Below are 26,289 nucleotides of genomic sequence, written 5' to 3' on the forward strand. Positions count from 1 at the left end.
TTTGAGAAAAAAACTACATAAATTTTGATGCAAAATGGTGTTTTGCGATAGATGTTCATTATTTTATCTGTAAAAAGATAATAAATTAATACACTTTTAATTATAATCGTTAAAAACAGAAATAAAAATAGGATCAGTAGAGAGAGAGAAAAGTAAAAGTGTGAAGAAATCACGATTCTTGTTGCCCCTTCTAACATATTCGTGTGAGTTCAACGAATTTTATCTAAGACAAGTGCTTTATAATTGGGTTTTAATTGAAAAATTGCACGATCGCGTGAGATTCATGCGACGCCACACTGTCTCTGCATGCGAGATGCATCCTGGTTGCGTTTTTAGTGCAATTTTACTATTTTATTTGTAAAGAAAATATATGTTAATTTTTTGTCGTTTGAAATATGAGTTTTTTAATTTTTAGTAGAAAATTGAATTTTATCGATCTTATGCTTAAAATTTTAAATGAAAATTAAATTTTAAAAATTAAAAAATGTTTTCATTGACTCAAAAATCTTAGAATATTTTATCAAAAATTATCTTTTAAATTTTTTCTTAATTTTAATAATAGAATGAATTGACAAAAAATGAAAATCGAAAAATTTTAAATTTTTTAAATAAATATTTTTAAAATAAAAAAAAAATTGAAAATTTTTGTTTTCCACAAATTTAAATAAAATAAAAAAAAAAAAAAAATAAAAAAAAATTATTTCATTTAAATATTATTTTTTGTTTAAAATTGAAATTAAAAATTTAATTGAGAATTTTGAAATAAATGAATTAAATTAAATAAATTAGTTTTTGATTAAAATTAAAATGAAATAATTATGAAAAAAATTTGAAATTTTTTTTACGTAAATTTTGGTTCATTTTGATTATATTTTTATAAAAAATCATTTAAAAATAAATAAAAATTAAAATAAATTAATTCATCAAAATAAAATTTTTAATGAAAAAATTCATAAAATAAATTTTTAATTTTATAAAAATTTTTATTTTGATAAAAAATACGCATTCATGTATGGAAAAACATTTCAAAAAATTTTTAAAGGCATTTTTTGGTTAAAAAAATATTTTTTTTTTATTTATTAATAGTATAAAATTCTTAAATATTATTGTTACATTTTTTTTTGTAATTTTCTTTTTCATCTTTCTATCACAAAAAGTTACTTTTCTTATTATATTTTAATAGACTCTTTATTTTTTTTTTGTTTTATTTTTTTAAATATATTTTTTAATTCTATGTTATTGTATTCTTTTATTAAAAGAATCTTCGGATTTTGAGCATAATTTGATCCTTATGACTAACATAATATTTTTTTTTATATATAAAGATTTTTTCTGGCATATAATTAAAAGTTAATATTAAACTTTTTCTAAAAATAATAAAAGAAGGAGAGAAGTGCTGAACAACCAAATTTCGCAATAAAGTGCAGTACGGGATTTAACTCAATTAATTTTTTTTTTAAATTTTTTTCTTTAGTCAGAATAGTCGACATTTTGTGCAAACAGCTTCTTACAAATGAGCGACGAGGAGTGTTCATGATTTGACGCGTCATTTATCGATTCGTTGAGTCTTCGCATGTCTGACGATGCGAACGATGTGTCGTCGTTTTCTTCATCACTTGATTCAAAGCTAAAAAAAATATTTTTTTAAGTAAAAATTTTAGATTGTTTAGGAGAAAAATTTCTTACCCAAGAATTGTCTTTGAAAAATTCGCGCCATCTCGTCGTGTGCGATTCCGAAAATGCAGTCCGCTCGTGTTGAGAGGCGTGGAATTGACAATTTTTACCATTGGCGTGTTCTTCGGGATGCTTTGATTGAGATGACTCGGCGTAATTTGCATGCTGGAGTCGTCGTCGCCGGCGCCATCAGCTGCCGACGTACCAACGGAAAATGTTGACGTTTCGCCGGACCGTTTCCTGCGGCGACGAGGTTTCAAATCGAACCATGTGATGAGTGTCAGAAGGAGACTCACGAAGAATGTCGTCAAATTGCACAATTTTCGCCAAATACGTTTGCGATAAAGGTTCTAAAAATGAAAAATTGTCTGTTAAAATTAAATTTTTCTTTAAAAAATTTGAAAAACTTACAAATCCCCAAAATTTTGTTCTCCATCTTTGGATCGCAGCAACTCGTGGGTGTCTCAACAAGGTATTTACATCGGGTCGTTGACTAGGATTCGGTTCTAACATACATTTTATCAGCGCTTGAAGATCAGGTGAGAGTTCTAAAACACAAAATTAAAATAAAAATTAAAATAAAAATTAAAATAAAAATAAAAATTAAAATTAAAATTAAAATTAAAATTAAAATTAAAATTAAAATTAAAATTAAAATTAAAATTAAAATTAAAATTAAAATTAAAATTAAAATTAAAATTAAAATTAAAATTAAAATTAAAATTAAAATTAAAATAAAAATTAAAATTAAAATTAAAATTAAAATAAAAAAAATAAAATAAAAATAAAAATAAAAATAAAAATAAAAATAAAAATAAAAATAAAAATAAAAATAAAAATAAAAATAAAAATAAAAATAAAAATAAAAATAAAAATAAAAATAAAAATAAAAATAAAAATAAAAATAAAAATAAAAATAAAAATAAAAATAAAAATAAAAATAAAAATAAAAATAAAAATAAAAATAAAAATAAAAATAAAAATAAAAATAAAAATAAAAATAAAAATAAAAATAAAAATAAAAATAAAAATAAAAATAAAAATAAAAATAAAAATAAAAATAAAAATAAAAATAAAAATAAAAATAAAAATAAAAATAAAAATAAAAATAAAAATAAAAATAAAAATAAAAATAAAAATAAAAATAAAAATAAAAATTAAAATTAAAATTAAAATTAAAATTATTTAAAAATTTTCTTACCAGAAATGAACTCTTGAGGCAATTTTCCGTCTCTCAGCTGCTGCCATAGAGGTCCATTCGCTTCCAATTCAATGTTACAGGCGAGTTCCAACACACAACATCCCAAACTGAAAATATCCGCCGCTTTCGAGAAGTTTCCTTGCAACACTTCGGGCGCAATATACCGCGAATCGCCTTCCGTCGCATGTCCCTTCCTCGTCAAATCGTAAACCAATCCAAAATCCGCCAATTTGCAAAATTTGTCATCCGTAATGAGAATATTGTCCAGTTTGATGTCGAGATGAATGAGATTTTGGTCGTGCAAACCCTTGATGGCGAGCAGCAAATCCAGTAAAAATGACCAAACTTCGTCTTCGGGAATTCTCGCATTTTCTTTCGCATAATCTCGCGCATAATCCTCCAAACTTCCGTGACACAGCTCCATTTGCATGTAAAGTCTGTCGTCCTCTTCCCATGCCTTGTGCAGCACGATGCAATGCTCATGATTGGAAAATTGCTCGTAACGACGCACTTCCTCGAGACGTTCGGCGCGATAATTTTCCGAACGCAAAAATTGCTTGCTTCGCTTTACGGCGTAATATTTTCCGTCGTCTTTGCTGCGCACCTTGAAGACTTCGCCGAACGATCCTTCCCCTATGCGTGAAATTTGCTCGAATCGTTGCTCGTAGTAGGACAGGTTTGTGTCCTTTTTGTATGCAGAACTGAGGAGTGAACCGGAAGTCTCGTTTCCGTTCTCACGGAATGAAATGGCATGGGCACCGCCGTTTGTCGTGTCGTTATTTCGCATGCAAACGCTCTTATTTAACGACAGTTCGTGCTTAAAAAATAATTTTGGCGGATTTGTGCGATGTTTACGATGACCCTGAAATAAAAAAAAATTAATATTTAATTCAAAATTATAAAATTTAAATTTTTACCTGTTTCAGCGAATGAGAAAGATTCAACTCGGGCAGCTGAGGCACAGGCAATGGCGATTTAATGACCATTTCTTCCATCCTGAAAGGAGAATCCACAAAAAATAGCCGGCTCGAAGGTTAGTGTAAAGGCATTTATCGCGTTTCGGGCGTCGCTGGCGAGATTTTCACTGAAATCCAGTTGAAATAATGGGAAGGAGGCAAATTAAAATGAATTTCAAACAAATTTGAACTAAAATTCCATAGGAAATTCCTCTAAATTAAGGAAAAATGCAACACAAACACGATGATTGTTATGATTCCAGTCGAATCCTGAATTAGCAGAAGGCAATTTCTCTAAAATCCCGCCAGATGGAGCCATTTCCGTCTTAAAAAGCGCCTTTATTGAGGAAATGCGGCAAAATTTTGAACTACAAAAATTGTTGAATTAGCATGCGGTGAATTGTGAATATCATTTTCATTCGTCTCACATTCGAGAAGAGCACAGATCTTTTGTTGCTCCATAAAATCGCTTTAAAAATCAGTTTTTTCTCGTTAATTAAGTGCAATAATTGAATTTTTCAACAACTCAAGCCACAAGTCGAGGAAAAAAAATTAAAATCCGCACAAAAAACCCCGCAAAAATCGTAAAATGTTGAAAGCCATCACGTCACGTCTCACAATCAGCTCGCTGAAATCCGGGAAAAATGTCTTGAGCAGGACCTCAAATCAACTGACAACCGCGAGACATCTCACCATAGGACGCACATTGTCGACAACTGCCCCAAATCCGCAAGCAGAAGAGTAAGTTCCCGTCCTTGACCTTTTAAATTTCGTCTTTTTCAGGTTTTTGTCGTCATTCTTTCTCGTGTGCGATTAAATTATCATAATAATCAGTTGAAAAAGTTTATCGTTCTCGAGAATCTTTGAAATTCAAATTGTTACGTGACAAAATCCGGACTCTAATCTCGAACGGAAGTCACAAAGTGATTGAACAAACACCCGAAAAAAGTTTCTCGTCAAAGGTGAAAGTTTTTTTTTCGTCATTTAGCAGTTCAGTGTGATGATGTGTGATGCATATTCGGGTGTCTTCTGCCGAAATATCCAAAGTTGCAACGAAGATGGAGTCGGCTGGCTATTTTGATGCAATTTGTGTCATTAACATTCGATTACGCGAAAATGTTACACGGAAGAAATGCACAAAACGTTCGTTCATTCATCATAAGTTGTTTACATAACAAATTTTTTTGTATGTAACGCGATGTATACGTTAGATGTGCAATGTGTGCGCAATGATTTTATGGGTTTCGGTAATGGTTTAGATGAAAAGGGTTCCCTTTCAAAAAGTGATTTGAGAGAAAGGATTGAATTTTTGAAAGTTGTTTAGGAGTTTTTGTCGAAAATTTCATTTTTTATCTCTAATGCAATGAAAAAAATCGAGTCTAAACTGGTTCAAATGATAATTTATTCAGCATGGAGAACAAGATTTTACATAAAAGTGACGAAATTTTATTCTAGTTTAAATTAGATTTTTAGTGTTAAATTAATTTTGAGCATTTTTATTATTAAAAAGTAAATTTTTGACTAAATAGATTCATATTTTTAATTTTTCGTTATGTGAAAAAAATTTTTTTAGGTCAAAATTTTAATTTTTATTAATTTTTTTCTTCGAAAATATAGAAAATTCATTAAAATAAGCTGAATTTTTATAAAACTATTCTTCAACGTTATATTTTCATTAGAAAAGTTGATCAGGATCAGGCTAAAATTTAAAATTTCTTTAAATTTTTTGAGAATATTGACCAAAATTTTGATATTTAGCGTTTTATATATCCACTTTTCACTTTCCTTAAGATATCAAAAATTGTTAAAAATTATAAAGTTCTTATTTTAGAAAAAAAAATTTTAATTTTAATTTTTTTTTTTGCGTTTGTCGATATATTTTACTCGAAAATTCATAAAAAAAATAAAAATTTAAAATAGAAAAAAATTAAAATTGAAAATTAATTTTAATTAAAAATATAATTAAAGTTTTATTTAAAATTTAATTAAATTAAATTTATATATTTTTTATTTTTTTTTTATTTTTATTTTTTTTTTTTTTTTTTTTTTTTTTTTTTTTTTTTTTTTTTTAATTTTTAAATATTTTTTAAATTTTAATTAAAATTTCTTCACTTTTTATTTTTTTTTTAAATTAAAAAAAAAAACATTAAAAATTTTAAGAAAAATATTTAAAATCCTTCTAAATTTTTAATTTCATGCTCATTTTAGTATAAAATATTATTTTTTTTCTCTTTTCAGAGTTCAAGTCACTTTCGTAAAACACAACGGCGAACGCATCAAGACAAAAGGCAAGCTCGGTGACTCTCTGCTCGACGTCGTCGTCAACAACAACATCGACCTCGATGGATTCGGAGCCTGCGAAGGAACACTTACCTGTTCAACATGCCATCTAATCTTCTCCAAGGCGGATTTCGATCGTTTACCCGAAAAAGCGGGCGACGAAGAACTCGACATGCTCGATTTGGCGTACGATTTAACGGAAACCTCGCGTCTCGGCTGCCAAATTATCCTCTCAAAGGACTTGGATGGCTTGGAAGTACGAGTCCCAGCGACGATAAATGACGCCAGAAGCTGATCCGCATCGCCTCCCTTTTAAGCTTAAAGAAATTTTATTGAAAACTCATGTTACGATTGTTTTATAAATATATTGTAAGTTAAATGCATACAAAAAGATCGATTTTTGTTTGTTGGGACGTTTTATCAGGTATTCCAGTGATAAGAGATAATAATAAATGTTAAATTAAGAAAAAAAATCACGTTTTTTCGAGAGATTACAACGTGAAAGGCTTCTTTTCGGCCCACGCGATGGCATTTTGCAGGCGAAAAGTCACCAAATATTTGAGCAAATCGTCGTCAGTCATGTTCATGGAAGGAGTTGAGGGAGAAATTTCTTGCATTTCTTCTAATTCTGGAGGTTCGTCAACGACTAAAAGGGATTCTTCGTTGAAATCAAGCGGGTTTGAGGTTGATTTTTCACTTGGAAGACGACTTCGCTTCTTTAAAGGCAAATTTTTCTCCTCCTGTTTGCGTTTCTTGTGACGTAATTTACAAAATTTAGTACCAACGATGTTAAATTCTGCTACAGACTTTGATTTTCTTTGCAAATAATCACGACTTCTGACTTTTATGAGTGATGGGATTTTCCAACATTCAAAATTATCTGAAAAATAAAAAAAAAATTAAAAAAATATAAAAAAAAAAAATTTAAATTTAAAAGAAAATTGATTTTAAAAAAAATTAAATAAAAAAATTAATTAAAAAAAATTTAATTAAAAAAATAAATAAAAAATTTATTTAAAAAAAATTAAATAAAAAATTTATTTAAAAAAATTAAATTAAAAATTTAATAAAAAAAAAATATAATTAAAAAATAAATCAAATGAGTTAAAAATTTATTTAAATATTGAAATGAATGAGTTTAATTAAATTTTAATTTAAAATTTATTTTTATAAAAAATAAAAAAATTTTAAATAGGTATTATTTTTAATTTTCAACAAAAAATGAATCCTTTTAATTTTCAAGTAACTTTATTGAACACTCAATATAAATTTTTCTCTTTGAAATATTGTTCTTTACAATAATAATTATTTAATAAATTTACGGCTTTCTGCCTCTTTTTCATGGAAAATCATCAAAAAATTGTATTTTAGGCCCATTCATCATCATTTTCGGTAACAACCTTCGGAATAATTTGAACATTTGGCGTAGTCGGAGCACGTTGGCCTTGCGTTTTGAACGGAGCTTGTGGCTTAAATGGCGGATTTGTCTTAAACGGAGGCGTAACTGAAGCAGATTTAACCGGAGGCGTTACAATTTTCACTGCTGGCGATCGTTTAGCTGCCGGATTAAAGGTATAATTTTTGTTCTCATCAATTTTCTTGACCCAAACACTCTGAATGGAAGGCGAAACATTTCCATTTGTCGAACGGAACGAAGTTTCATCAGTAACTCCTGAAAAATGACCAAGATCTGGAGCGCAAACAATTGACTCGGCGGATTTTTCGGGATTTTTATCAGCAACTACCGAGTTATCTACAAAGATTAAAGTTAAAATTTTGAATGAGAATCAATTTTAAATTAATTTACCAATTTTTTCGTTAATTTTTCACTTTTTTTTAAATCGATTCGCGATAAATTTCATTGAAATTATTTTTTTAAAAGTCTCACCTGATGCCAAAGTCTCATTTTCCGCAGCAAAAACCGACGAATCTTGCGTCGAATTCAATCCAATTGGATTTCCAGTTTCCAATGTGCCAGCTCCGGATGTCTCGTCGTCGCCTTGCGCCATAATTTTCGACGGAGTCCAATCAACAGACCCTTGCGCTGTCTTTTCCGTCAATTGACTATCGATTTCTGCGGTATTTGCGAACCCGGGCAATGTTGTTTCGTGACTTGCATCTGCGAAACGAGGGCATTTTGCGAAGCCCCGATCATTTGTAGCTGTGGAAAATCCTTCTGGCAGTTTGTAGAGTTCATTTTCGGGGCAAATCAAGGTTGCGAGTAAACCGGCGACTTCTGCATCGGACAACAAAGCACGAATTGCCGCACTTTTGACGACTTCTTTGGGAGTTAAGGCCAGAAAATGAACTTTTTCGAGCGCAGGACGAACTAATTCCTTGAAATGATCTTCGCGCCCATCCTCGTTATGAGCGGGAAGCGCGCCATGCATCTCGGCGAATTGACACAGGGCGTTCACGAGATCCAATTCCGAATCGATCGTCAAATGAGGCAAATCGAAGATGAAAGCAAGTGTCGAGGCATGAGCTCGGGAAAATCCAACCGATTTGAGAATTTCATGCGTTTGGAAGCAAAATAATTTGATGCATTCTTCGACAGTTTCGGCGCGTTCGGGCACTTCACGATTCATCTCGAACAGAGTGATGGCATTTTCCGTCGTAATTTCGATCGGTTGCTTCAAATATGCTTGACACTCTTTAACAGCGGCTGCCAAACCAAAATCCTCAAACACTTTCGAGCAAATCATCGCATTTTCGAACGAATAGAGCTCCAAACGATGCAAATAAATTACTCTACGAAAGAAATTTTTTAAAAATTTCATGAAAAATGGAAAAAAAATTCAAAACTTACTGCAATAATTGCTCAAAAATCTGCGGTTCGACTTCCTCGATGATGATCGGCTTCTCGAGGTCTTTGTGCAAATCCATCATTTGCTTGAATTTCAACGAAGATGTGATCAGTACGAAGCGATGTGCCTTGAAGGGACGCTTTTCGGCACCAACGAGGAAGACAACATCCGCAAATTCGCCCGTGTCGAAAATTTCTTCGCGAACCTTCTTTTCGTAGTCATTTTCGATCTTGCACAGTGCGGGTTTGTACGGATTTTTAGCACTTTTGGGAGTTGTTTCCATGTTTTTGCGTTTTTCAATGGATTTTTTGTGTTTTAAAGTGGTTTTAACGCTTAAATTTTGCAAAATTTAAGACTCGAGAGACTTGCCGGCGTCGATTTTGATAACCTCTTGTTGACAATTTGACCATGTGACAAGGGAAATTTTATTTTTTGTCGGAATTTTTGGGGAAATTTAATTAATTTTTAATTTAAAATGAAAAATTTTTATAGAATTTTGAAAGAAATTTCGTTCAAATGTGAAAATTTTATAAAAATTGAGAGAAATTTGAAGAAAATCTTTGAAAAATCATTTTTTAAACGGATTTTTTAAAGCATTAAAGCTTTTTATTCAAGTAACTTGCACAAGTCTCACAAGTTTTCGCTTTTTGCTAATTCAATCATTTCCCGACGTTCAAAACAAAATAAATTCGGAGCAGTTTTCTTCATTTTTTCATTGATTTTCATCAAAATTCACGGATTTTAGGACATTTTTAACCAAATTTATCCTTAATTCACCTTTTTTCGCTAAAAATTCATTAAATTACTGCAAATTTCTCACAAAATCAGGTAAAAATTAAATCCCCCAAAATTTCCTTTAATTTTAAAATCTATTTTTTTTTAGCTCACAATGTCCGTAATTCCCGATGACGAAGTAATGATCTGCCCCTTTAACCCGCATCACATAATTTTGCGCCATCGAATGCCTTATCACATCGTCAAATGCAAGAAAAACTACACAGGACCCGAACTCGTCATTTGTCACTTCAACGCTCTTCATTGGGTTGCTCCTGACAAGATGAAGGAACATCTCGAGCAATGCGAAGATTATCGGCGAGCCACAATGGAACAAGATCGCAAGATTTTCGATGAAGCCACGAAGGAATGGCAAGAAAGACGAAGTCAGGCGTCACGTTTGAGCAACAGAGGATCACAATTTTGACGAAATATTGACGAAAAATGATGATTTTTGTGATGAAACGATCTCAGGTTCCTTTTGAAAAATTATTTTTTGTTAATTAAATTAAGATTTTCATGAATTTTTGTATTTTTCGATACAAATTTGACAATAAGAAATTTAAAAAAAAATATTTTTTATTTATTTTTTAATGAAAAAAATCAGAAAAAGGCTCAAAATATTTGAAAAATGTTTTACAAAAATTTTTTAATAATTTTTAAATTAAATGCAAACATTTCATTGGTTAAATTCTTTCATTATATTTCGGTTCGTGTCTCGCATTATCATAAGTATATATTTATTAATTTAATTTAAATGCCTATCGATGTCGAAATTGATCCTCATATTTTTTTTTATTTCACTGAATCGGAGAGTAAACAAAAAATAAAAAAAAAAGAAATCTGATTGCATTTCATTGAATTTCGCGAAAAAAAATAATTTGGTTTGTTCATCAGGTGACACCAAATGGAAATTAACACGCTTTATTTAATATATTTTTTTTTGTCATCGCGTTGTTGTTTCCCGAAATTGCTTTTTCACCAAAATAATAACAATCAATTCAATTACCCGTTATTTTTTTTTATCAATTTTCAGTGGTTTAAAACAATTTTCTGTTCAATACTCTGTCGAAAAATTTAGAATAAAGTCGAATTATGTTCAGCTCATTTTGCTTTAAATATGATTCCATGGTTGCGGATTCACATAAAGGTTCGATGTTGAGCCTGCCAAACCTGTAAAATTATTTTTTTTAAATAAAATTTGCGTTTGAGGAGTTTTTGGGGGACATAAATACTTGCGAAACCCTGATTTAGGGGAACGGGTCGAGGTTTTCCGTGCGAAAGGTGCATCCATTTGTTGTAGAAAGCGTTTGCTAATAATTTGCGGTAGTCCTCGTTTTGTGCTTGGATGTGCTCTTCGTGTTTTTGGCGTTCAAGTGCGACTGAAATTAGGTTAATTTTAGTTTTTACGGGAAAATATTTTTCGCAGGTGTTTAAATTTATGATCAAATAACAGTTTTAAGCGATTTTTTAATTAATTTTTGTATTTTTTTTAATTGAAATTTATTTTAAATAATTAAACTTAATTTTTTTAAAATTTAATTTTTAAAATTTCAGGATTAATTTTAGCAAAAATATTTTAAATAACTAAATTAATTTTAATTAATACAAAGAAAGGAAATTTCTTTAAAAAAAAAATAAAACAAAATTAAAAAAAAAAAATGTAAATAAAATAATTGATTAAAAATACATAATTTAAAATAAAATTGAAATAAAAAATTAAAAAAATATTTAAATAACAAAAAAAAAAATTATTAAGAATACTTTGCTCTTAAAAAATTATTTCAAACTGATAAATAATTTTTTTTGCTCTTGATTTTTTTTATTTTATTAAATTAATTTTGATAAATTTTTTAAATATAATTTTTTTTAATCAATTTCGATTAATTTATTCCAAAAAAATATTTATTAATAAAAAAATAAATAAAATAATAATATAAATTAAAAAAAAATTAATTCTTAGTTAATTTATAATTTTTTTTAATTCTTACGAATTTCCTGTTTTTCCTTCTTTTTAAGCCACGCCTCAAAATTCAATTCCTTATCACTTTTTTTCTTGACCAGCAACGTTTTAACTTTATTCGAACTTCCTTCCGTCTCACTTTGATTCGATTTCACTGACGAATTACTCTTTTTTGACATCCATTCCATCACTTTTTCCCGTGAAATTTGATTTTTCAACTGAAGATTACGTTGTTCTCGTTCTTCCATTGCTTTCATCCTCAAATGACGTTCAAACGCGATTCTCCTAAAAAATAAAGGAAAAAAAAATTTTAAAATATCCAAAAATTTTTTAAATTTCTTACCTTTTGTTTCTTAACCATTCCTCGTACTTTCTTTGTCGCTCTTGCTGCCTCTCATTGTTCTCCTGAATGCGACAAATGGTAATTCTCGCGTCTTGCGGATGCTCGTCTTCATATTCGATGTTCTCAATGTCGTCTAAAGTGCTCATCTCATCGCTGTCGGAAAAGTCTTGCATTGCCGCTTCGATATTTCGTTCGATGTAGGCAGCTGGATTGATGTATCTTTTTAAAAAATAATTTTTGAAATAAAAATTTTAAATAAAAAAAAATTAAAAAAAAAAATAATAAAAAACATTAAAAAAAAAATAATAAAAAACATTAAAAAAAAAATTAAAAAAAAAAATTAAAAAAAAATTTAAAAAACTTTAAAAAAAAAAAATAAAAAAAATTTTAAAAAAATTTAAAAAAAAATTTTTTTAAATAAAAATTTTTATAAAAAAAAATTTAAAAAAAAAATTAAAAAAAATTTTTAATTAAAACTTTTATAAAAAAAATAAAAAAATAATAAAAAATATCAAAAAAAAAAATATTTAAAAAAAATTTGAAAAAACTTAAAAAAAATTAAAAAATAACTTACTTTACAAATTTCGTGGTCGAACTCCTTTCCGAAGAAAAACTCTTCACAGGTCGAATCAAGCGAAATACATTTTCCGAACGATCCGACGGGCACAAAGTACAATCGCTGCCTCCTCCTTCTTCAACTGTCGACATTTTTTTTCTTGTAATATTTTTTATTTTATTTTAAGTTCTATACAAAAATCGCCCCTACAAAATCCCGTGCATATGAAAAAAAAAAGTTTTTAAAGACATAAATTTCACAGTTATCCCTGACCTGCAAAAATTAACGCAGCAACTAACTGACAAACAGTAATATTTTAATTATGGAATTTATTTGCTCGGAAAAACTTTTTAATCCACTGCAGTTATTATTATTATCATCGTTATTAAATGACTCTCATTATCGTTAAATTTATTACAAAATACAGTGCAAGGCGTCTCCATTAACGACTTTTTATGGTAAAATTCATTTTTTTTTGCTTTGATGACCTTTCTTTGTTCTTTTTTCTATAAAATTCGGAATATCTCAAGAAAAAAAGTGTGTTAAGGTAATTGGAACACAAGGGACCTCGGATCACTGATGCAAAAATTCTTTTGATCTACTGAATTATAATAAATAATAATAATAATAAAAATATAAATAAAAAAATGTAAGAAATGCAAATCAAATTTGGCTTTTCATCTTTTTTTTCTGTGAGTGTTGCGTGAGTTATGACGTGGTTTCTTGATTTATGATTTTATTTTATTTATTTTGCCGAAGAAACTAGAAAATCTACATAAATTTTGCAATTTCCTGTGGATTTTTTTTTTATTTTTATTAGAATTTGAAAGGGTTTGATTGGGAATTGAGAGGCAGGTAACGATTTTTTATTAAAAATTGATTTTTTTTACAAAATAGCTTATTTTGGGATGCAAAGTTGTTTCTTAAAATAAAAATAATAAAAAATAAAATAAATAAAATAAAAATAAAGATTTGATGTGAAAATCTTAAGAATTTAAAAACAAATTTTTAAAATCTTTTAAAACGATTTTTTAAAAAATTTTATAAATATTTCTTCAAACACATAGGTAATAAAAAATAATATTTTTTTTTATATTTTAAAGAAAAAAAAATTAAAATTTTTTTTAAAATATTTTACATATTTAATTTAATTTAATATATTAAAAGTTTATTTAAAAAAATAATTTTAAAATTTTAATTATTATTAAATAATTTTTAATTAATAAATTTATTATTTATTTTATTATTTAATTATCTTTACGTATTATTATTAAAGATTTTTAAATTAAAATATTAAAATTTCTATTGTAGGTATTTTAATTAAACAAATGAATTAATTTTATTATTTTTAAATTTTAGTTTTTTTTAAATATTTTTCATTATTTTTTTTAATTAATTAATTTAATTTAATATTTTAATTTAATTTAATTTAATTAAATTAATTTAATTTAATTTAATTTAATAATTTAATTTAATTTTTATTATTAATAAAATTCATTAATTAATTAAGTTCAAGAATACATTAAAATTATAATTTTAATTGCAAGTTGGTAAATTAATTAAATAAAAAAAATATTATTTAAATAAATAATAATTAAAAAAAAAATTAAATAATAAAAATTTAAATAAAAATTAATAAAATAAAAATTTATTAATAAAATTTAATAAATATAATAAATTATTATTAAACATTTCAATGTAAAAATTATAATATTTTAACTTCAAATCAAATTTTGTTTAAAATTCTTCCATTTCACAAATTACTGATTTCATCAATCAAATAATTACATAAATTTTGCTTGTCAATATTACCTTTTTGACCAAATTTTGCAAAATTTTTATCGTTGCTAAGCTCTAACGATACAAAATTTTGCGCATTGCGAAATAACTTTGACCGTCAATCATGAAAAATCTCTCACACGTGTCAAATATTGACCAATTTGTCCTTTCCAAGGTCTCTGCATGGAGGTGAAAATCCACCGAAAAACATTTTTAATATTCATAAATTCAAATTATTCACCAAAATCCTCATTATTATTACTACCTACCGACAACATATGTCTCGCTAGAATTTTCTCGTGTGAGTCAGTAAACATTTCCTCTCATTTTGTTCCTCGTTAACTTGCTGCACATTTCCATTAGATTGCCAATAACCGACAAATTCGTCGTCGTTGAATAATAATTAATGATATTTTGAGCGGCGATGCGAGATTCGTGTCGAATAATTACATTTTCCGAAATTTATTGTTGATTTGCGACGGAAAAAAGTTTGTTTAACTTGTGCTGTTTAACTAACAATTCAATTTATAATAATTTTCAAAATGAAATAATTAATGATGCAAAAAATAGGTGACTATTTAACGGAACATTATCGCCTTTGCACGAAAATCGCCACAAAACAATAAATTTCGCATTTAAATGTTCGAGCGTCGTGTCACCCTCTAATCCTTTAGAAAACAATAGAAATGCATAATATTTGCATTTAAATGCTATTTTAGAGCTTGTATGTCCATATTTCACGTCATTTTGAATATTAATGTAATTCCCACTGTTTTTTTCCCGTATAAAATTCCTTTTTTGTTTTATTAATAATAAATGTGTTTGTTGTCCGTGTTTTTGTTTTTCTATCATTATTATTGGCAACTCTCACTCAGTTTATGAATTTGCGAGGTAATATCATATGCAAATATTATTGTTATGGTTCAAATTTTCGTTGCGTTTATATTTCATGCTCGATTAAAAATTTCTACGGCGCGCACGGCGGCGGGATTAAGCAGTCGCGTAAAAGTGACAAAAATAATATTCAACACGCTCAATAAAATATACATTTTAATTTCCGTGAAAATCGTTTCGCTCGTTGCTTGTGTGTTTTTTGATCATTCCAGCTTCCACAAAAATGTTGGTCTAACATTACCCAGACAATGTCGCATAAATTATTAACTGCTTGCAAAAGCTTATTATTATTATGAATAATTATTATTGTGCATTTTGAGTTAAAATGGGTAAGTATTGCATGGAAAATCGATAAGTTTATGAATAATTATTTCAATAGTGATTTTCTGAGAAGTAGTTTAATGTGAAATTAATATTTTATGAATAAAAATTTTTATTTAATTTTAATATTTTTTTTGAAAATTTTAATCTATTTATTTTTTTAAATGCTTTTTATTATTTTTTTTTCAGCTTAATTTGTATTTTTATAAGATATAGTGAAGAAAAAATTATTTTTTTAAATTTTAATTAATTTTATTTAATTTAAATTAATTATTTTTAATTAATTTTAATTAATTAATTTAGATAAATAAATAATATTAATTTAATGAAAAATTAAAAAAAATTATTAATTAAAAAAAAATTATTAATTTCATTTATTTTAACAATTTTTTAAAAATTTAATATTAATAAAATTAATTTAAAAATGTTTTGGAGTTAAAAATTTTTAAATTTAATTTATTTATTTTTTTTAAATTGATTTTAAGCTAAAAATTATTTAAATAAATTGAAAATTTTAAATAAATTAATGTAATAAAAATTAAAATAAAATATTTTATTTTCATTTATTTGTTCAACTAATTATTCAAAAAAAAAAAAAATTTAGTTATTTTTTTAATTTTTTTTTATTGAATTAATTTATTTTATCAAATTTTTTAATTTAAAAATTTTATTAAATTAAGTTTAAAATTATTTTTTTTTTAATTTTTTTTTATACATTTTTAAATTTTTTAAGATATAATTTTTAAAAAAGTTCAAGATTTTTTTTTAATTTTGTTGATTTTTAAAATTAATTTTATTAAATTAAATTTTTATTTATTAATTGTTAATTTTATTTAAATAATTAAGCAAAGTTTTTATTTTATAAATAATTCAAAAATTTTCAGTTTTTTTTGATTGATTTAAATTTAATTAAAAAAATAAAAAAAAAAATAAATAAATAATTTTTTTTTAATAATATTCATTTATTTTAATGAATTGTTAATATTGAAAATTTTTAAATTAATTTTCATTAAAATTAAATAAATTTTTCAATAAATTTTTACCTTCTCAGAATTTTATTTGCAACTCATTACATCATTATCGCCAATATATTTGGAATTAATTTTATCATTAAATTAAAATCAACTTGCCACATATTAAATTACAACAAAACAATGTCGAGAACTTGATAACATATTCGCAAAATATTAATTAGGGCTTGAAATTGCATTCATCATCATGATTTCCGAATTTATAAATTTAATTTTATTTGTTTTCGTTTTTTTTTTCGTTCGAATCATTAACATTTGTAGCCGAACACGCAGCAAATAAAAACAATGCTGGGAATCCTGCCCATAAAATATTAAATATCCATTCCGCAGGTACGCACAATCGTACGCGACAGGAGGAAAAAACTTGAATAATAAATAGCATTGCGTATTACAGACAGGTTGAATTACCGCAAATTAAACATGCTAAATTTCGGTGGTAAATGAAAACGACGAAAAATTTATAAAATAAATAGTCATTGTACGTGCAGGGATACGCTCGAGCAACGACAAGTATAATAATATTAATGCAACAATGACTAAAATTTATATATAATTAATTACATCGTGAGCGAATGTGTGTTTTTAAAAGTAGCAAGCACACACGAACACTGCCTGCGAAAAAAAAAAACTGACTCATTAATTTTAGTTTAACAATTCATAATTAACAAATAATCCTCATTTAATTATTATCATAGCCCTACAAACGATGGTTTTCGCGTTTTACGAGGAATATTATTATTATTATTAAAAATTATTATGTATTTGATAATGATATTTACCGTTGTTGTCGTTCGGCAAACTATCGTCAGCATCAGTATTTTATCGCGTAGCGATTACATGTGTGTTTCAGTAAAATATTATGTTATGTTTCGCCAAATGTTATAAATTTGTCTGAAAATTTGCTGAGATGAGTTTTTTTAATGTGAATTTATTTGGGAATTTATTTGTGTGGTAAGTAGGTTAAAAATTATATGAAAATTGTGTAAAAGTAAAAATTGAAATATTACAAAAATTGTTGCAGGAATATTCGAAGGAAAATTTAAGGTTTTTATTAATTATTATCAAAATTTAAAAAAAATATGTGTAAAAATTCAAAATATTAAAAAAAATATTTTAATTTAAATAAAAAATTTTGAAATAAAGAATAAAAAAGTATTTTCAATTTTAATTTATTAATTTAATCAAAAAATTAATCAAAAAAAAAAAAAAAAAAAATTATTTTATTATTTTTTTTTAAATTTAAATTTATTTTATTTATTAAAATTAAAAATTTTATTTTATTTTATAGAATATTATAAAAATAAAATAAAATTATAAAATCCATTATTAAAAAAAAATTAATAATCGAAAAATTAAAAAAAATCAGTTTAAATAATAATAAAATAATTGAAGAGTATTAAAAATATTAAAATTAATAAAAATTAATAGAAAAATCCCGGATTTTAAATTTACCGATTTTTCCATAAAACAGTAATAGAAATGAAAAACTGAATAATTTATTGTGATGTCCATCAAAAAAGAAGAAATTTTTCCTTTGGCGAATAAATTAAATTAATAATTAATTTTAAAAATAAATATTTTAATTATTTAATTAAAAATAAAATAAAAAGTAAAAAAATTAAAATTTTAATTAATATGTAATTATTTTTTTAATTAAAATAAATTATTTAATTTAAAAAAATAAAATTAAATTTAAAAATTAAATAAAAAAAAAATAAAATAAAAATAAACAAAAAAAAAATATAAAACAATAAAATAATAAATTAAATTAATTTTTTTTATTTGCAGAATTGGATGAAACAGATTTCATACGTCGTTTAAATATTTGTTGGAATTAATTAATAAAAATATATAATTAAAACATCAACTGGATATGCTGAAGAATTTGTAACTGAGAGCAAAAAAATCAATAAATTCAATTTTATAAATAAAAGGTAAGCAAAAATTTTTTTTCCAATTATTTCAAACCAAACAAATTATTCAAATAATTTAAATATTAAAAAAAAAGACAAAATATTGCAAAAAATTTAAAAAAAAAATTAAAAACTGTAAAAAAAGATAAAAACTCAATTTACACACACTCAAAGCCTCTTTTCCGCTAAACATTCAGCTTATCAGCGATCAAAATCCCTCTTCCTTGCGCGAAAAACAACCTCACATCACATGCCTCGTTAAATCACGCACATAACGACAGTCCATCAAAAATGTGCCTGATGGTGTATCAAACAACATTTATAACCACGATGATATGATTGTTTTGATGGACTATAAATAGCAAACTCGCACAAAATTTAACGTATGGAGTTAATTAACCATAACTTATTTTATTGACTGACATGCAACAATATCGGCAACCTTAAACACAAAAGGGAGGTTCATGCAACACGCATTTCATTCAATTACTTCAACACACAGATGACAATCATCGTTATTATTATTATTATTATTAAATACACTTTACTCGCTGGCAATGGTGACACAACACTCAGAATGTTAATAATGTCACCCGACCGAGTATTATTCCTCCTTTTATTTCAATGTTGTGCCATTGATAACAACCCGCAAATATTCCGATATTATTAAATATTTTATATATGGAAAGGTTTCGATTTTAACTCGAAAAATGAGAAAATTTATTTTTCCTTCAATTTGTTTGTTTCTCTGTCTGCACCGCAATGTCTTTTGATGTCATAATATTTTCATTTAATCGGCAGATTTTGCTGTGATTGCTCTCTCTCTCTCTCTTTCTCGATGCTTCTTGTAACTTTGTAATGTGCAGTATTGGAAATTGTAAATATCGGGCCATTTAGTTGTTTACTATTCAAATCATGTCTATTGACAAGCCGTCACATGAACATTATTGAACAATTTGTACGAGACATGTTCGTTCGTTTATTTTTATTGTTTTTAATTTTTTTTTTTGGTTTCATTTTGAAGGAAATTGTCTCTTTTGAGTCATGAGGAGTATGAAAATTTGAAATGAGGAGTAAGGTAATGTAAAATTTATAGAAATTAACGAACAAATCTCTAAAAAATATAAAATTTATTTTAAAATGTGAAAATATTCTTTAATTTTTGTAAAAAAAAAAATAGATAAAAAAATTATGAGGAGTACAAAATTGTGAAAATTTGAAATTTTACTTAAAAAGTTCAAAATTCAATATATATATAAAAAAAAAAATAAAATTTATTTAATGAACAAAAAATTAAAAAAAAATGCTGCAAGTTATTAGGAGTATTAAATTGAATAAAAATTCGTAAATTATGAGGAGTACGAAAATGTAAAAAAGAAAATGTAAAGTGATAAAAATTATGAAAAAAAATTAAAAAAATTATGAGAAATAAAAAAAGATTTTATGTGAAAATATTTTTAATTTATGTAAAAATTTTGAAAAAATATTGATGAGGAGTATAAAATTTTGAAAATTTGTGAATTAAACGAAATAAGCTACTAAAGCGATAAAATTTGATTTTTTTTAAAGATGACAAAAAATTTAAAAAAAGTTTTCAAGTTATGAGAATCACTAAACTTAAAAAAAATGTTCGTAATTTATGAGGAGTATGAAATAGTGAAAATTTGTAAATCAGCTCCTAAATTTAAAAAAAAAATAAAATTTGACTTAATTAAGAACAATAGTTCAAAAAAGTAGCAAATCATGAGAATTCTAAAAGCAAAAAGAAATACAAATTTTGAGGAGTACTGAATTGTGAAGAAAATTTGTAAATTAAGAGGAGTATAAAAATGTCAAAATTTAAAAAAAACACACATTATTAATATGAAAATACAGGTTAGTTGATTTTTTTTAAAATTTTTTTTTTTAACGAACAAAATTCTCAAATCTCTTCATTGTATTAATTTTAATCAAAAACGAACCGCGGCAATGTCAATACCGTTCGAGAAATGCAATTATGATTGTATTAAGGTCGTCACGTACCTGATGACTCCACATAACCCTTGAAATTTTTGCGTCGATGAATTTTAATCGAGCTCAAGTTCAATCCATTACCCGAAAAAAAAACACTCTTTGTCCATTAAAAAAAATTAATTCGATTACTGCTCAATTTCCATCGATTTTCCCGCCGTAACTTGTAATTGGTTTGTCCAATTCGTGCACTGCGAAAAAAAAACACTCACACAATAAAAAATTTAAATTAAATACATGTACTTTATTATTTACAACATCGATTATTATTTTATCGTTATCCCCGTTGAATATTTGCATTTATCGCCGTTTGTGTAGGTATTTGGGTTTTTTGTGCTTGTATTGCGGGTTAAATGGAGGGGATTTGAAAAATTTGTTTAATTCTCTTTTTTTTGTGTGTCGCTATGCAAAAACATACATTCGCGCGACATAAAATAGCTGGATATCAATTAATTGAATATTTTAATTGACAATAGGTAGCTCAGTATTATTTTATATTCAATTGGTTGATCATCATTTTTTTTTCGCTTGCGAATTCGTAACTTTTTTTTTGGTTCGGAACAGATGTAAATATAAAAAAAATGCGATAAAGCGAAATTCAATCAATTTTTTGATGGTTGATAAACTAAATAACTGACTTTTCATAGAAAAAATTAGTTTTTTCGCTAAAAAAAAGTCGAAAGTAAACATAAATATTCATTTTTACCTGAACGAATATTTTTATTTATTTTTCGTGAAATAACATAAAAAAATATTCGATTGAATAAAAAGTGAATGATAATAACGTGAAAACAGTTCGTGATAAAAATTTTGATGATGATGGTTTCTAAGAGGAGTTTTTTGGTTTTAGCGGCATTAATTTTTGCTGTAAGTATAACAAATAGGATACATGTGATTAAAATAGTAAAAAAAAAATAAGTGAAAATTTATTTGATGAGAATTTTTTTTATAAAAAAAATTGTGATTAAAATAAAGTAATATAAAAAATAAAAATAATTAAAAAAATAAATAAATTAATTTAAAAAAAAAATATTTAAAAAAATAAATATTTAAAAAAATAAAATTTTATTAAAATAATAATTATATAAATAAATTAAATAGAAAACTAAAAAAAAAAAATAAATTATGAATTTAATTTTAATAATTAAAATAGATAAATTACTAAAATATTCAAAAAATATTTATTTAAAAAAAATAAATCGAATTTTCTTGTTTGAAATTTCTTAAATTAATTTTTTATCAAATACCTACTATTCAACGTCAAAAAATAAAACTAAAAAAAATTTAAAAAAATTTATTGAAAAAAAAAAAATAAATAAATCGAATTATTTTTGTTTGAAATTAATTTAATTTTTTAATTTTTAACAAATTTTTTTTTTATTCAACGTCAAAAAAAAAAATAAATTATGAAGCTCATAAGAAAATTTAAATATAAATTTATTAAGTAAAAAAAAAAAAATAAAATTTATTTTTTTTTTAATTTTAATTTTAAAATTTTTAATTTATTTATTTTTTTTAAAATTGAAAAAATATTAAAATATATTAGATTTAAATTTTTTTATTTATTTAAAATTATTTAAATTTTAATTCATTTTTATTAATTTAAATTAAATTATTAAAATATTAGATTTTTTTTTAATTAAAAAAATTTAAAAAAAATAATTAAAAAAATAAAAAAAAATAAAAGGAAATAATTTTTAAAATAAAATTTATAAAATAATTTTAAAAAAATTTTAAAATATTTTATTTTATTTTTTTTTAATTCTTAAAAGTATTATTTTTTAATTTTTTTTTAATAAAATAAATCCAATCAAAAACAGAACTTAAAAAAAAACAAAAGTTTACAAAAAAAATTTAAAATATTTTTTTTATTTAAAAAAATTAATTTGAAAAAAAAAATAATCTCAATATAATTTTTTTTTTCGAACACTTGAACAAAATATTAAAATAGAAATATAAAGTTTGCTACAATGACAAGAAAAATTCAAAAATAAAATAAAATTCAAGTCTCAACAAAGTTGCATAAAAGCCAATTATTTTTATTTTTTTCTTGACATCCAATACTTTTTATTCCTCCAACAAATAATTGGACTCTGCTTGAGGACATCAAATTTTCCATAATAATTTTAAATTTGTCTCTCTATTTTCACAGATATTCGCTCAAAATGCTCATTGCAAACCATTTTTGAGTGGCCTGTTCGAAACGGGACCAACAACACCTGAATCACATATCAGCGATTACCACAATCAGCCAAAGGCATCTTTACGACATCAAGAGCAGCAGCAGCAACAAGAACCACAAATTACTGCCACTGACAATAATAATAAAAATTCGGAAAATGAACAACAACAACGTGGCGGTAATACAATTTATCCCGAAATAATTGGTAATATTTTCAATTCGGTACGTGCGCGTGTAACAAATGTGGTTGGTAATTTATTGTCATCAAGGAGTGTCATGGCAAGCAGAATGGATCAGCCGACGTCGCAAGAAATAAAGCAATCAAATAAAAAAGTATCGCCATTAAGTGGCATGGATGCGGGGATGAATTACGAGCGTCAGAATAAATTAAATTTGGCGAAATTGGCATCAAATGGCACGCAAGACAAAGTCGGTGAAGCTATAAAAGAACAAATTAAAGATGGCGAGGTAGATAATGCGGCAACGAAAACGAATCACAGCGAAATTCCATTAAAAAATGACGAAAAATTAATGGAAAATGCGACGTTGCCCGTAAGAATCCGAGGATTTCTTCACAATAACGGCACAAAAGAGATAATTGATGCATTTTTCGATCTTGATAGCGACGATATATTTTACGATGTCGAACTGGAAAGCAGTAATCAGAAAATTGTTCAACGTCCGCGTCTCTTTCCCCTCATTCTCAGTTCACTGGTCAAGTATCGCAATCAATCTGATATGGGATTCTTGCAAAATACGACGCGAAAGGAGCGAAATCGAATTCGCGCGTTGTACATGTTACGCCCGCTTATCGGGGTGTTGCGTCGAAAGGCGGAAAATTCTCGGGTGCGACAAAATTTGCGGGAAATGGAGCGCATCGTGGCACAAATGATGCAACTGGAACAAAGTATGATGATCGCAAGACGCGAAAACAATGGAACGCAGTTCGTTATGGCGCAGCAGCAATTAACGCAACAACAGGAACTCATGCGACAACGAGCTAAACTTGCATTTTCCACGGGCTTTGACAAACATTTCATGCGACGACAGGCCAAAACGCGCCAATTGACGACAAAAACGACGCACATTCAGAGTCTCCGGTACTTGCTGCAACGGCAGAACGGCAAATTTGACGAAAATAATAATACGATAATTGAGCCAGATGAGGATGACGAGCAGGACAATAGCTTAGTTGATCAAGAAAATGACGAAAATGATGATGATGATGAGCAAAGCGACGAGGACGAGGACGAGAACAATAGCAGCAATGATGAATCGGATGAAGGCAAATCAAATTTAGCATTTGGCGAAACTTTTGGCATTTTAATACTCGAACTAATTGGTACAGTTGCTGGCTTGACGTGGGGCGCCTTTAGTCAACTATCGCAGTACGTTCAGGGCAGCATGGGAGGAAATTAAAATTGCATGTGTCAGGCGTCTTTTTGTGTGCAGCGAGCGAATGAATAGCTTTAAATTAAAAAAAAAAGAAAAATAAATGTGCGGCAAAGAAAATTAAAAATTTAATTTATTTTAATACCGATGACAATTTTTTTTGCATTTCTCTTATTGCAAATTTTTTTTTTGTTTAATTAAAAGAAAATTACCTCAAAGAGACTGAAAACCTTTTTTTTTCGTAGACGACGCTAAAAAAGATAATCAAATCTGGGTATATAAGAAATTAATTAGCAATCCTTTGTTCGCACGTCTCTCTCTCTTCTTTTCGCTCTCGTTCTCGTAAATTCTCGCGGAAAAATTCGCGAAAACCACCTTTTTGTCCTTCGGGGCAATTATTTGTACACGTGCCGTTAAATCACGAAACAATTGTTTTTCAAAAAATTTGTTTACCAGAATTTTTGAAGAGGAATATTTTCGGTTGAGATTTAATGAAAAAAAAAAAAAAAACAGTAGAACTTGAGTAACCAATAAAAATATCAAATTACTGAAGAAATTTCTTCATTGCAAGCCATAACACTTACCGTTAACGAAAAAGTTTTATATTTAACCGAGGAAGAATTTTTCCGAGAAAAAAAATGGGCACACACGCTGTGACTTTAATTTGACTTTAAATGCATTAAAATGTTTTAAAATGTTTAATCCTTTCTCCTCTTCTTGAAAAAAAGTGAAATAATGATAAGTATACGGTAGGAAAAAATGTGTGAAGAAAAATATGGGGAGCGGAGATGTTCAATTAGAAGATGTTTAAAGTAGATTTTTTTTAAATTTTATTTAATTAAAAATTTTTATTTTTATTACTATTTTTTTTAATAATAAAAAATTAATTTTAATTATATATTTTTTAATTTTTCTTTTCAAATTTTTAATTTTATTAAATTGCACAAAAAAATATAATTTAAATTATTATTATAATTTATTATTCATTATTTTTTTTGCATTTATAAAAAAATAAAAAAAAATAAATAAATAAAAAATAAATTTCAATGTTTTTATTATTTTAATTAAAAATGCTTAATAAAAAAATAATTTAATTTTTTTTATTTTTTTTATATATTTTTTAATTATTAAACATTAAATTTTAAATTATTTTCGTATTTTTTCTCTTTTTTTAATTAATTTTATTTCTTCACAATTTTTATAAGAAAAGAAAATTATTATTTATTTTTTTTTATTATTTTTTTATTTAATTTTACCTACAGATAAAAAATAATTATTTTTTTAAATTATTTGTTTAAATTCAAAAAGGTAAATTAAAAAAAAATAATTAATTTAGATAATCCTGACTTGAAACTGCCTTCAATCCATTATAAAATTTTTGTGTGTGGTGTTTTAAAGAAAAATATTTTACTTTCGATCGGTTAAAAATTTCTTTCCTCTAACATTTTTTATGGCGTTCATGAGAAAAACGTTCTCGGAAACAAACCACAAACATTTAAGATTGTAATATTTACCGACAAATTCTGTTTAAAGGTTGGTTTGTTAGAGTAAAGAAACATTTTTCATTCTTGCGGTTTTCATTTAATTAATTATTTAAAAGTTAGAAATTTTTTTAAGTTATTTGATAACTTACCCTAAAAATGTTCTGTGGTTAAAAAATCAAATTTAATATTTTTTTTTCTTTAAAAAAAATAAAACAATCATAAAAAATAAAGAATTTAAGGCATAGAAGTTAGAGTAAAAAAAATAATTTTTAATTCAATAATTGATAAGTTACCCTAAAATTTTTCACGTGTTTAAAAAATCAAATTAAAAAATTATTTTTTATTTTAAAAAATTAAAATTCAATTAAAAATAAAAATTTTAATGAAATTTTTTACTTAAAGAAGAAAAAATTCGAAAAAATTTTTTTTTAATCTTTAATTGATATGCTACCCTAAAATCAAGCACAACTTCCTCGTTGCTTACCTTTATTCCTCTCACTCGTTCACTAACGAAGAAAACAAAACTTTCACCTTAAACATAACAATTTAACCACAACTTTCGCAATATAAAATGTATATTTCAGAATAAAACGGCAAAATCCGACAAAATTTAATGTTTCCCTCCCAAAAATAAAAAAAGAGCCGGGTAAAATTCTTGTTTCACATTTTTTATTGCTGGTTTATCTCTCCTTACTATATTCCTTAGTTATTTAAAGTAATTATTATCAT

General features: G+C 25.7%; 5 protein-coding genes across 6 annotated transcripts; 2 read left to right on the forward strand and 3 right to left on the reverse strand.

The window, feature by feature from the left end:
- Positions 1–1,146: 1,146 nt before the first annotated feature.
- On the reverse strand, positions 1,147–4,088 carry LOC134832546 (membrane-associated tyrosine- and threonine-specific cdc2-inhibitory kinase). Its single transcript, XM_063846611.1, has 5 exons — positions 3,793–4,088; positions 2,876–3,737; positions 2,086–2,222; positions 1,687–2,024; positions 1,147–1,627 (listed from the first exon to the last, which is right to left on the reverse strand). The coding sequence occupies exons 1-5, from the start codon at positions 3,868–3,870 to the stop codon at positions 1,471–1,473; spliced, it is 1,572 nt and encodes a 523-aa protein (XP_063702681.1). The 5' UTR covers positions 3,871–4,088; the 3' UTR covers positions 1,147–1,470.
- A 161-nt stretch (positions 4,089–4,249) lies between these two features.
- LOC134836701 (adrenodoxin-like protein 2, mitochondrial) lies at positions 4,250–6,406 on the forward strand. The gene is made up of 2 exons (XM_063851887.1): positions 4,250–4,572; positions 6,070–6,406. Exons 1-2 carry the CDS (start codon positions 4,421–4,423, stop codon positions 6,404–6,406), a joined length of 489 nt encoding a protein of 162 aa, XP_063707957.1. The 5' UTR covers positions 4,250–4,420.
- A 9-nt stretch (positions 6,407–6,415) lies between these two features.
- Positions 6,416–9,306, reverse strand: LOC134836700 (uncharacterized). Of its 2 annotated transcripts, none has more exons than XM_063851885.1 (3): positions 8,921–9,306; positions 8,000–8,862; positions 6,416–6,991 (listed from the first exon to the last, which is right to left on the reverse strand). In XM_063851885.1, the coding sequence occupies exons 1-3, from the start codon at positions 9,199–9,201 to the stop codon at positions 6,603–6,605; spliced, it is 1,533 nt and encodes a 510-aa protein (XP_063707955.1). In that variant the 5' UTR covers positions 9,202–9,306; the 3' UTR covers positions 6,416–6,602. The 2 variants fall into 2 exon arrangements, with proteins under 2 accessions (XP_063707955.1, XP_063707956.1); XM_063851886.1 differs by lacking the exon at positions 6,416–6,991 and adding an exon at positions 7,343–7,864.
- Positions 9,307–9,590: 284 nt separating this feature from the next.
- On the forward strand, positions 9,591–10,316 carry LOC134832556 (gametocyte-specific factor 1-like). Its single transcript, XM_063846622.1, has 2 exons — positions 9,591–9,746; positions 9,802–10,316. Exon 2 carries the CDS (start codon positions 9,808–9,810, stop codon positions 10,117–10,119), a length of 312 nt encoding a protein of 103 aa, XP_063702692.1. The 5' UTR covers positions 9,591–9,746; positions 9,802–9,807; the 3' UTR covers positions 10,120–10,316.
- A 490-nt stretch (positions 10,317–10,806) lies between these two features.
- LOC134837827 (uncharacterized) lies at positions 10,807–12,706 on the reverse strand. Its single transcript, XM_063853217.1, has 5 exons — positions 12,573–12,706; positions 11,999–12,217; positions 11,684–11,940; positions 10,928–11,074; positions 10,807–10,865 (listed from the first exon to the last, which is right to left on the reverse strand). Exons 1-5 carry the CDS (start codon positions 12,704–12,706, stop codon positions 10,807–10,809), a joined length of 816 nt encoding a protein of 271 aa, XP_063709287.1.
- Between the last annotated feature and the right edge of the window lie 13,583 nt (positions 12,707–26,289).

This window comes from Culicoides brevitarsis, chromosome 1 (genome assembly GCF_036172545.1).
Source record: "Culicoides brevitarsis isolate CSIRO-B50_1 chromosome 1, AGI_CSIRO_Cbre_v1, whole genome shotgun sequence".
Classification (NCBI taxonomy): Eukaryota; Metazoa; Arthropoda; class Insecta; order Diptera; family Ceratopogonidae; genus Culicoides; species Culicoides brevitarsis.

What these genes read in the sequence shown, in the direction of transcription:
- LOC134832546 (XM_063846611.1), bottom strand. Translation starts at nt 3,870, where the DNA reads ATGGAAGAAATGGTCATTAAATCGCCATTGCCTGTGCCTCAGCTGCCC. An exon ending in TTTCTCATTCGCTGAAACAG is followed by an intron (nt 3,738 to 3,792) that starts GTAAAAATTTAA and finishes TTTTTATTTCAG; the next exon opens with GGTCATCGTAAACATCGCAC. An exon ending in GAACAAAATTTTGGGGATTT is followed by an intron (nt 2,025 to 2,085) that starts GTAAGTTTTTCA and finishes TTTCATTTTTAG; the next exon opens with AACCTTTATCGCAAACGTAT.
- LOC134836701 (XM_063851887.1), top strand. Translation starts at nt 4,421, where the DNA reads ATGTTGAAAGCCATCACGTCACGTCTCACAATCAGCTCGCTGAAATCC. An exon ending in CCAAATCCGCAAGCAGAAGA is followed by an intron (nt 4,573 to 6,069) that starts GTAAGTTCCCGT and finishes TTCTCTTTTCAG; the next exon opens with AGTTCAAGTCACTTTCGTAA.
- LOC134836700 (XM_063851885.1), bottom strand. Translation starts at nt 9,201, where the DNA reads ATGGAAACAACTCCCAAAAGTGCTAAAAATCCGTACAAACCCGCACTG. An exon ending in ATTTTTGAGCAATTATTGCA is followed by an intron (nt 8,863 to 8,920) that starts GTAAGTTTTGAA and finishes TTTCTTTCGTAG; the next exon opens with AGTAATTTATTTGCATCGTT. An exon ending in AAATGAGACTTTGGCATCAG is followed by an intron (nt 6,992 to 7,999) that starts GTGAGACTTTTA and finishes TTTATTTTTCAG; the next exon opens with ATAATTTTGAATGTTGGAAA.
- LOC134832556 (XM_063846622.1), top strand. Translation starts at nt 9,808, where the DNA reads ATGTCCGTAATTCCCGATGACGAAGTAATGATCTGCCCCTTTAACCCG.
- LOC134837827 (XM_063853217.1), bottom strand. Translation starts at nt 12,706, where the DNA reads ATGTCGACAGTTGAAGAAGGAGGAGGCAGCGATTGTACTTTGTGCCCG. An exon ending in TCGACCACGAAATTTGTAAA is followed by an intron (nt 12,218 to 12,572) that starts GTAAGTTATTTT and finishes TTTTTTAAAAAG; the next exon opens with ATACATCAATCCAGCTGCCT. An exon ending in GAATGGTTAAGAAACAAAAG is followed by an intron (nt 11,941 to 11,998) that starts GTAAGAAATTTA and finishes TTTATTTTTTAG; the next exon opens with GAGAATCGCGTTTGAACGTC.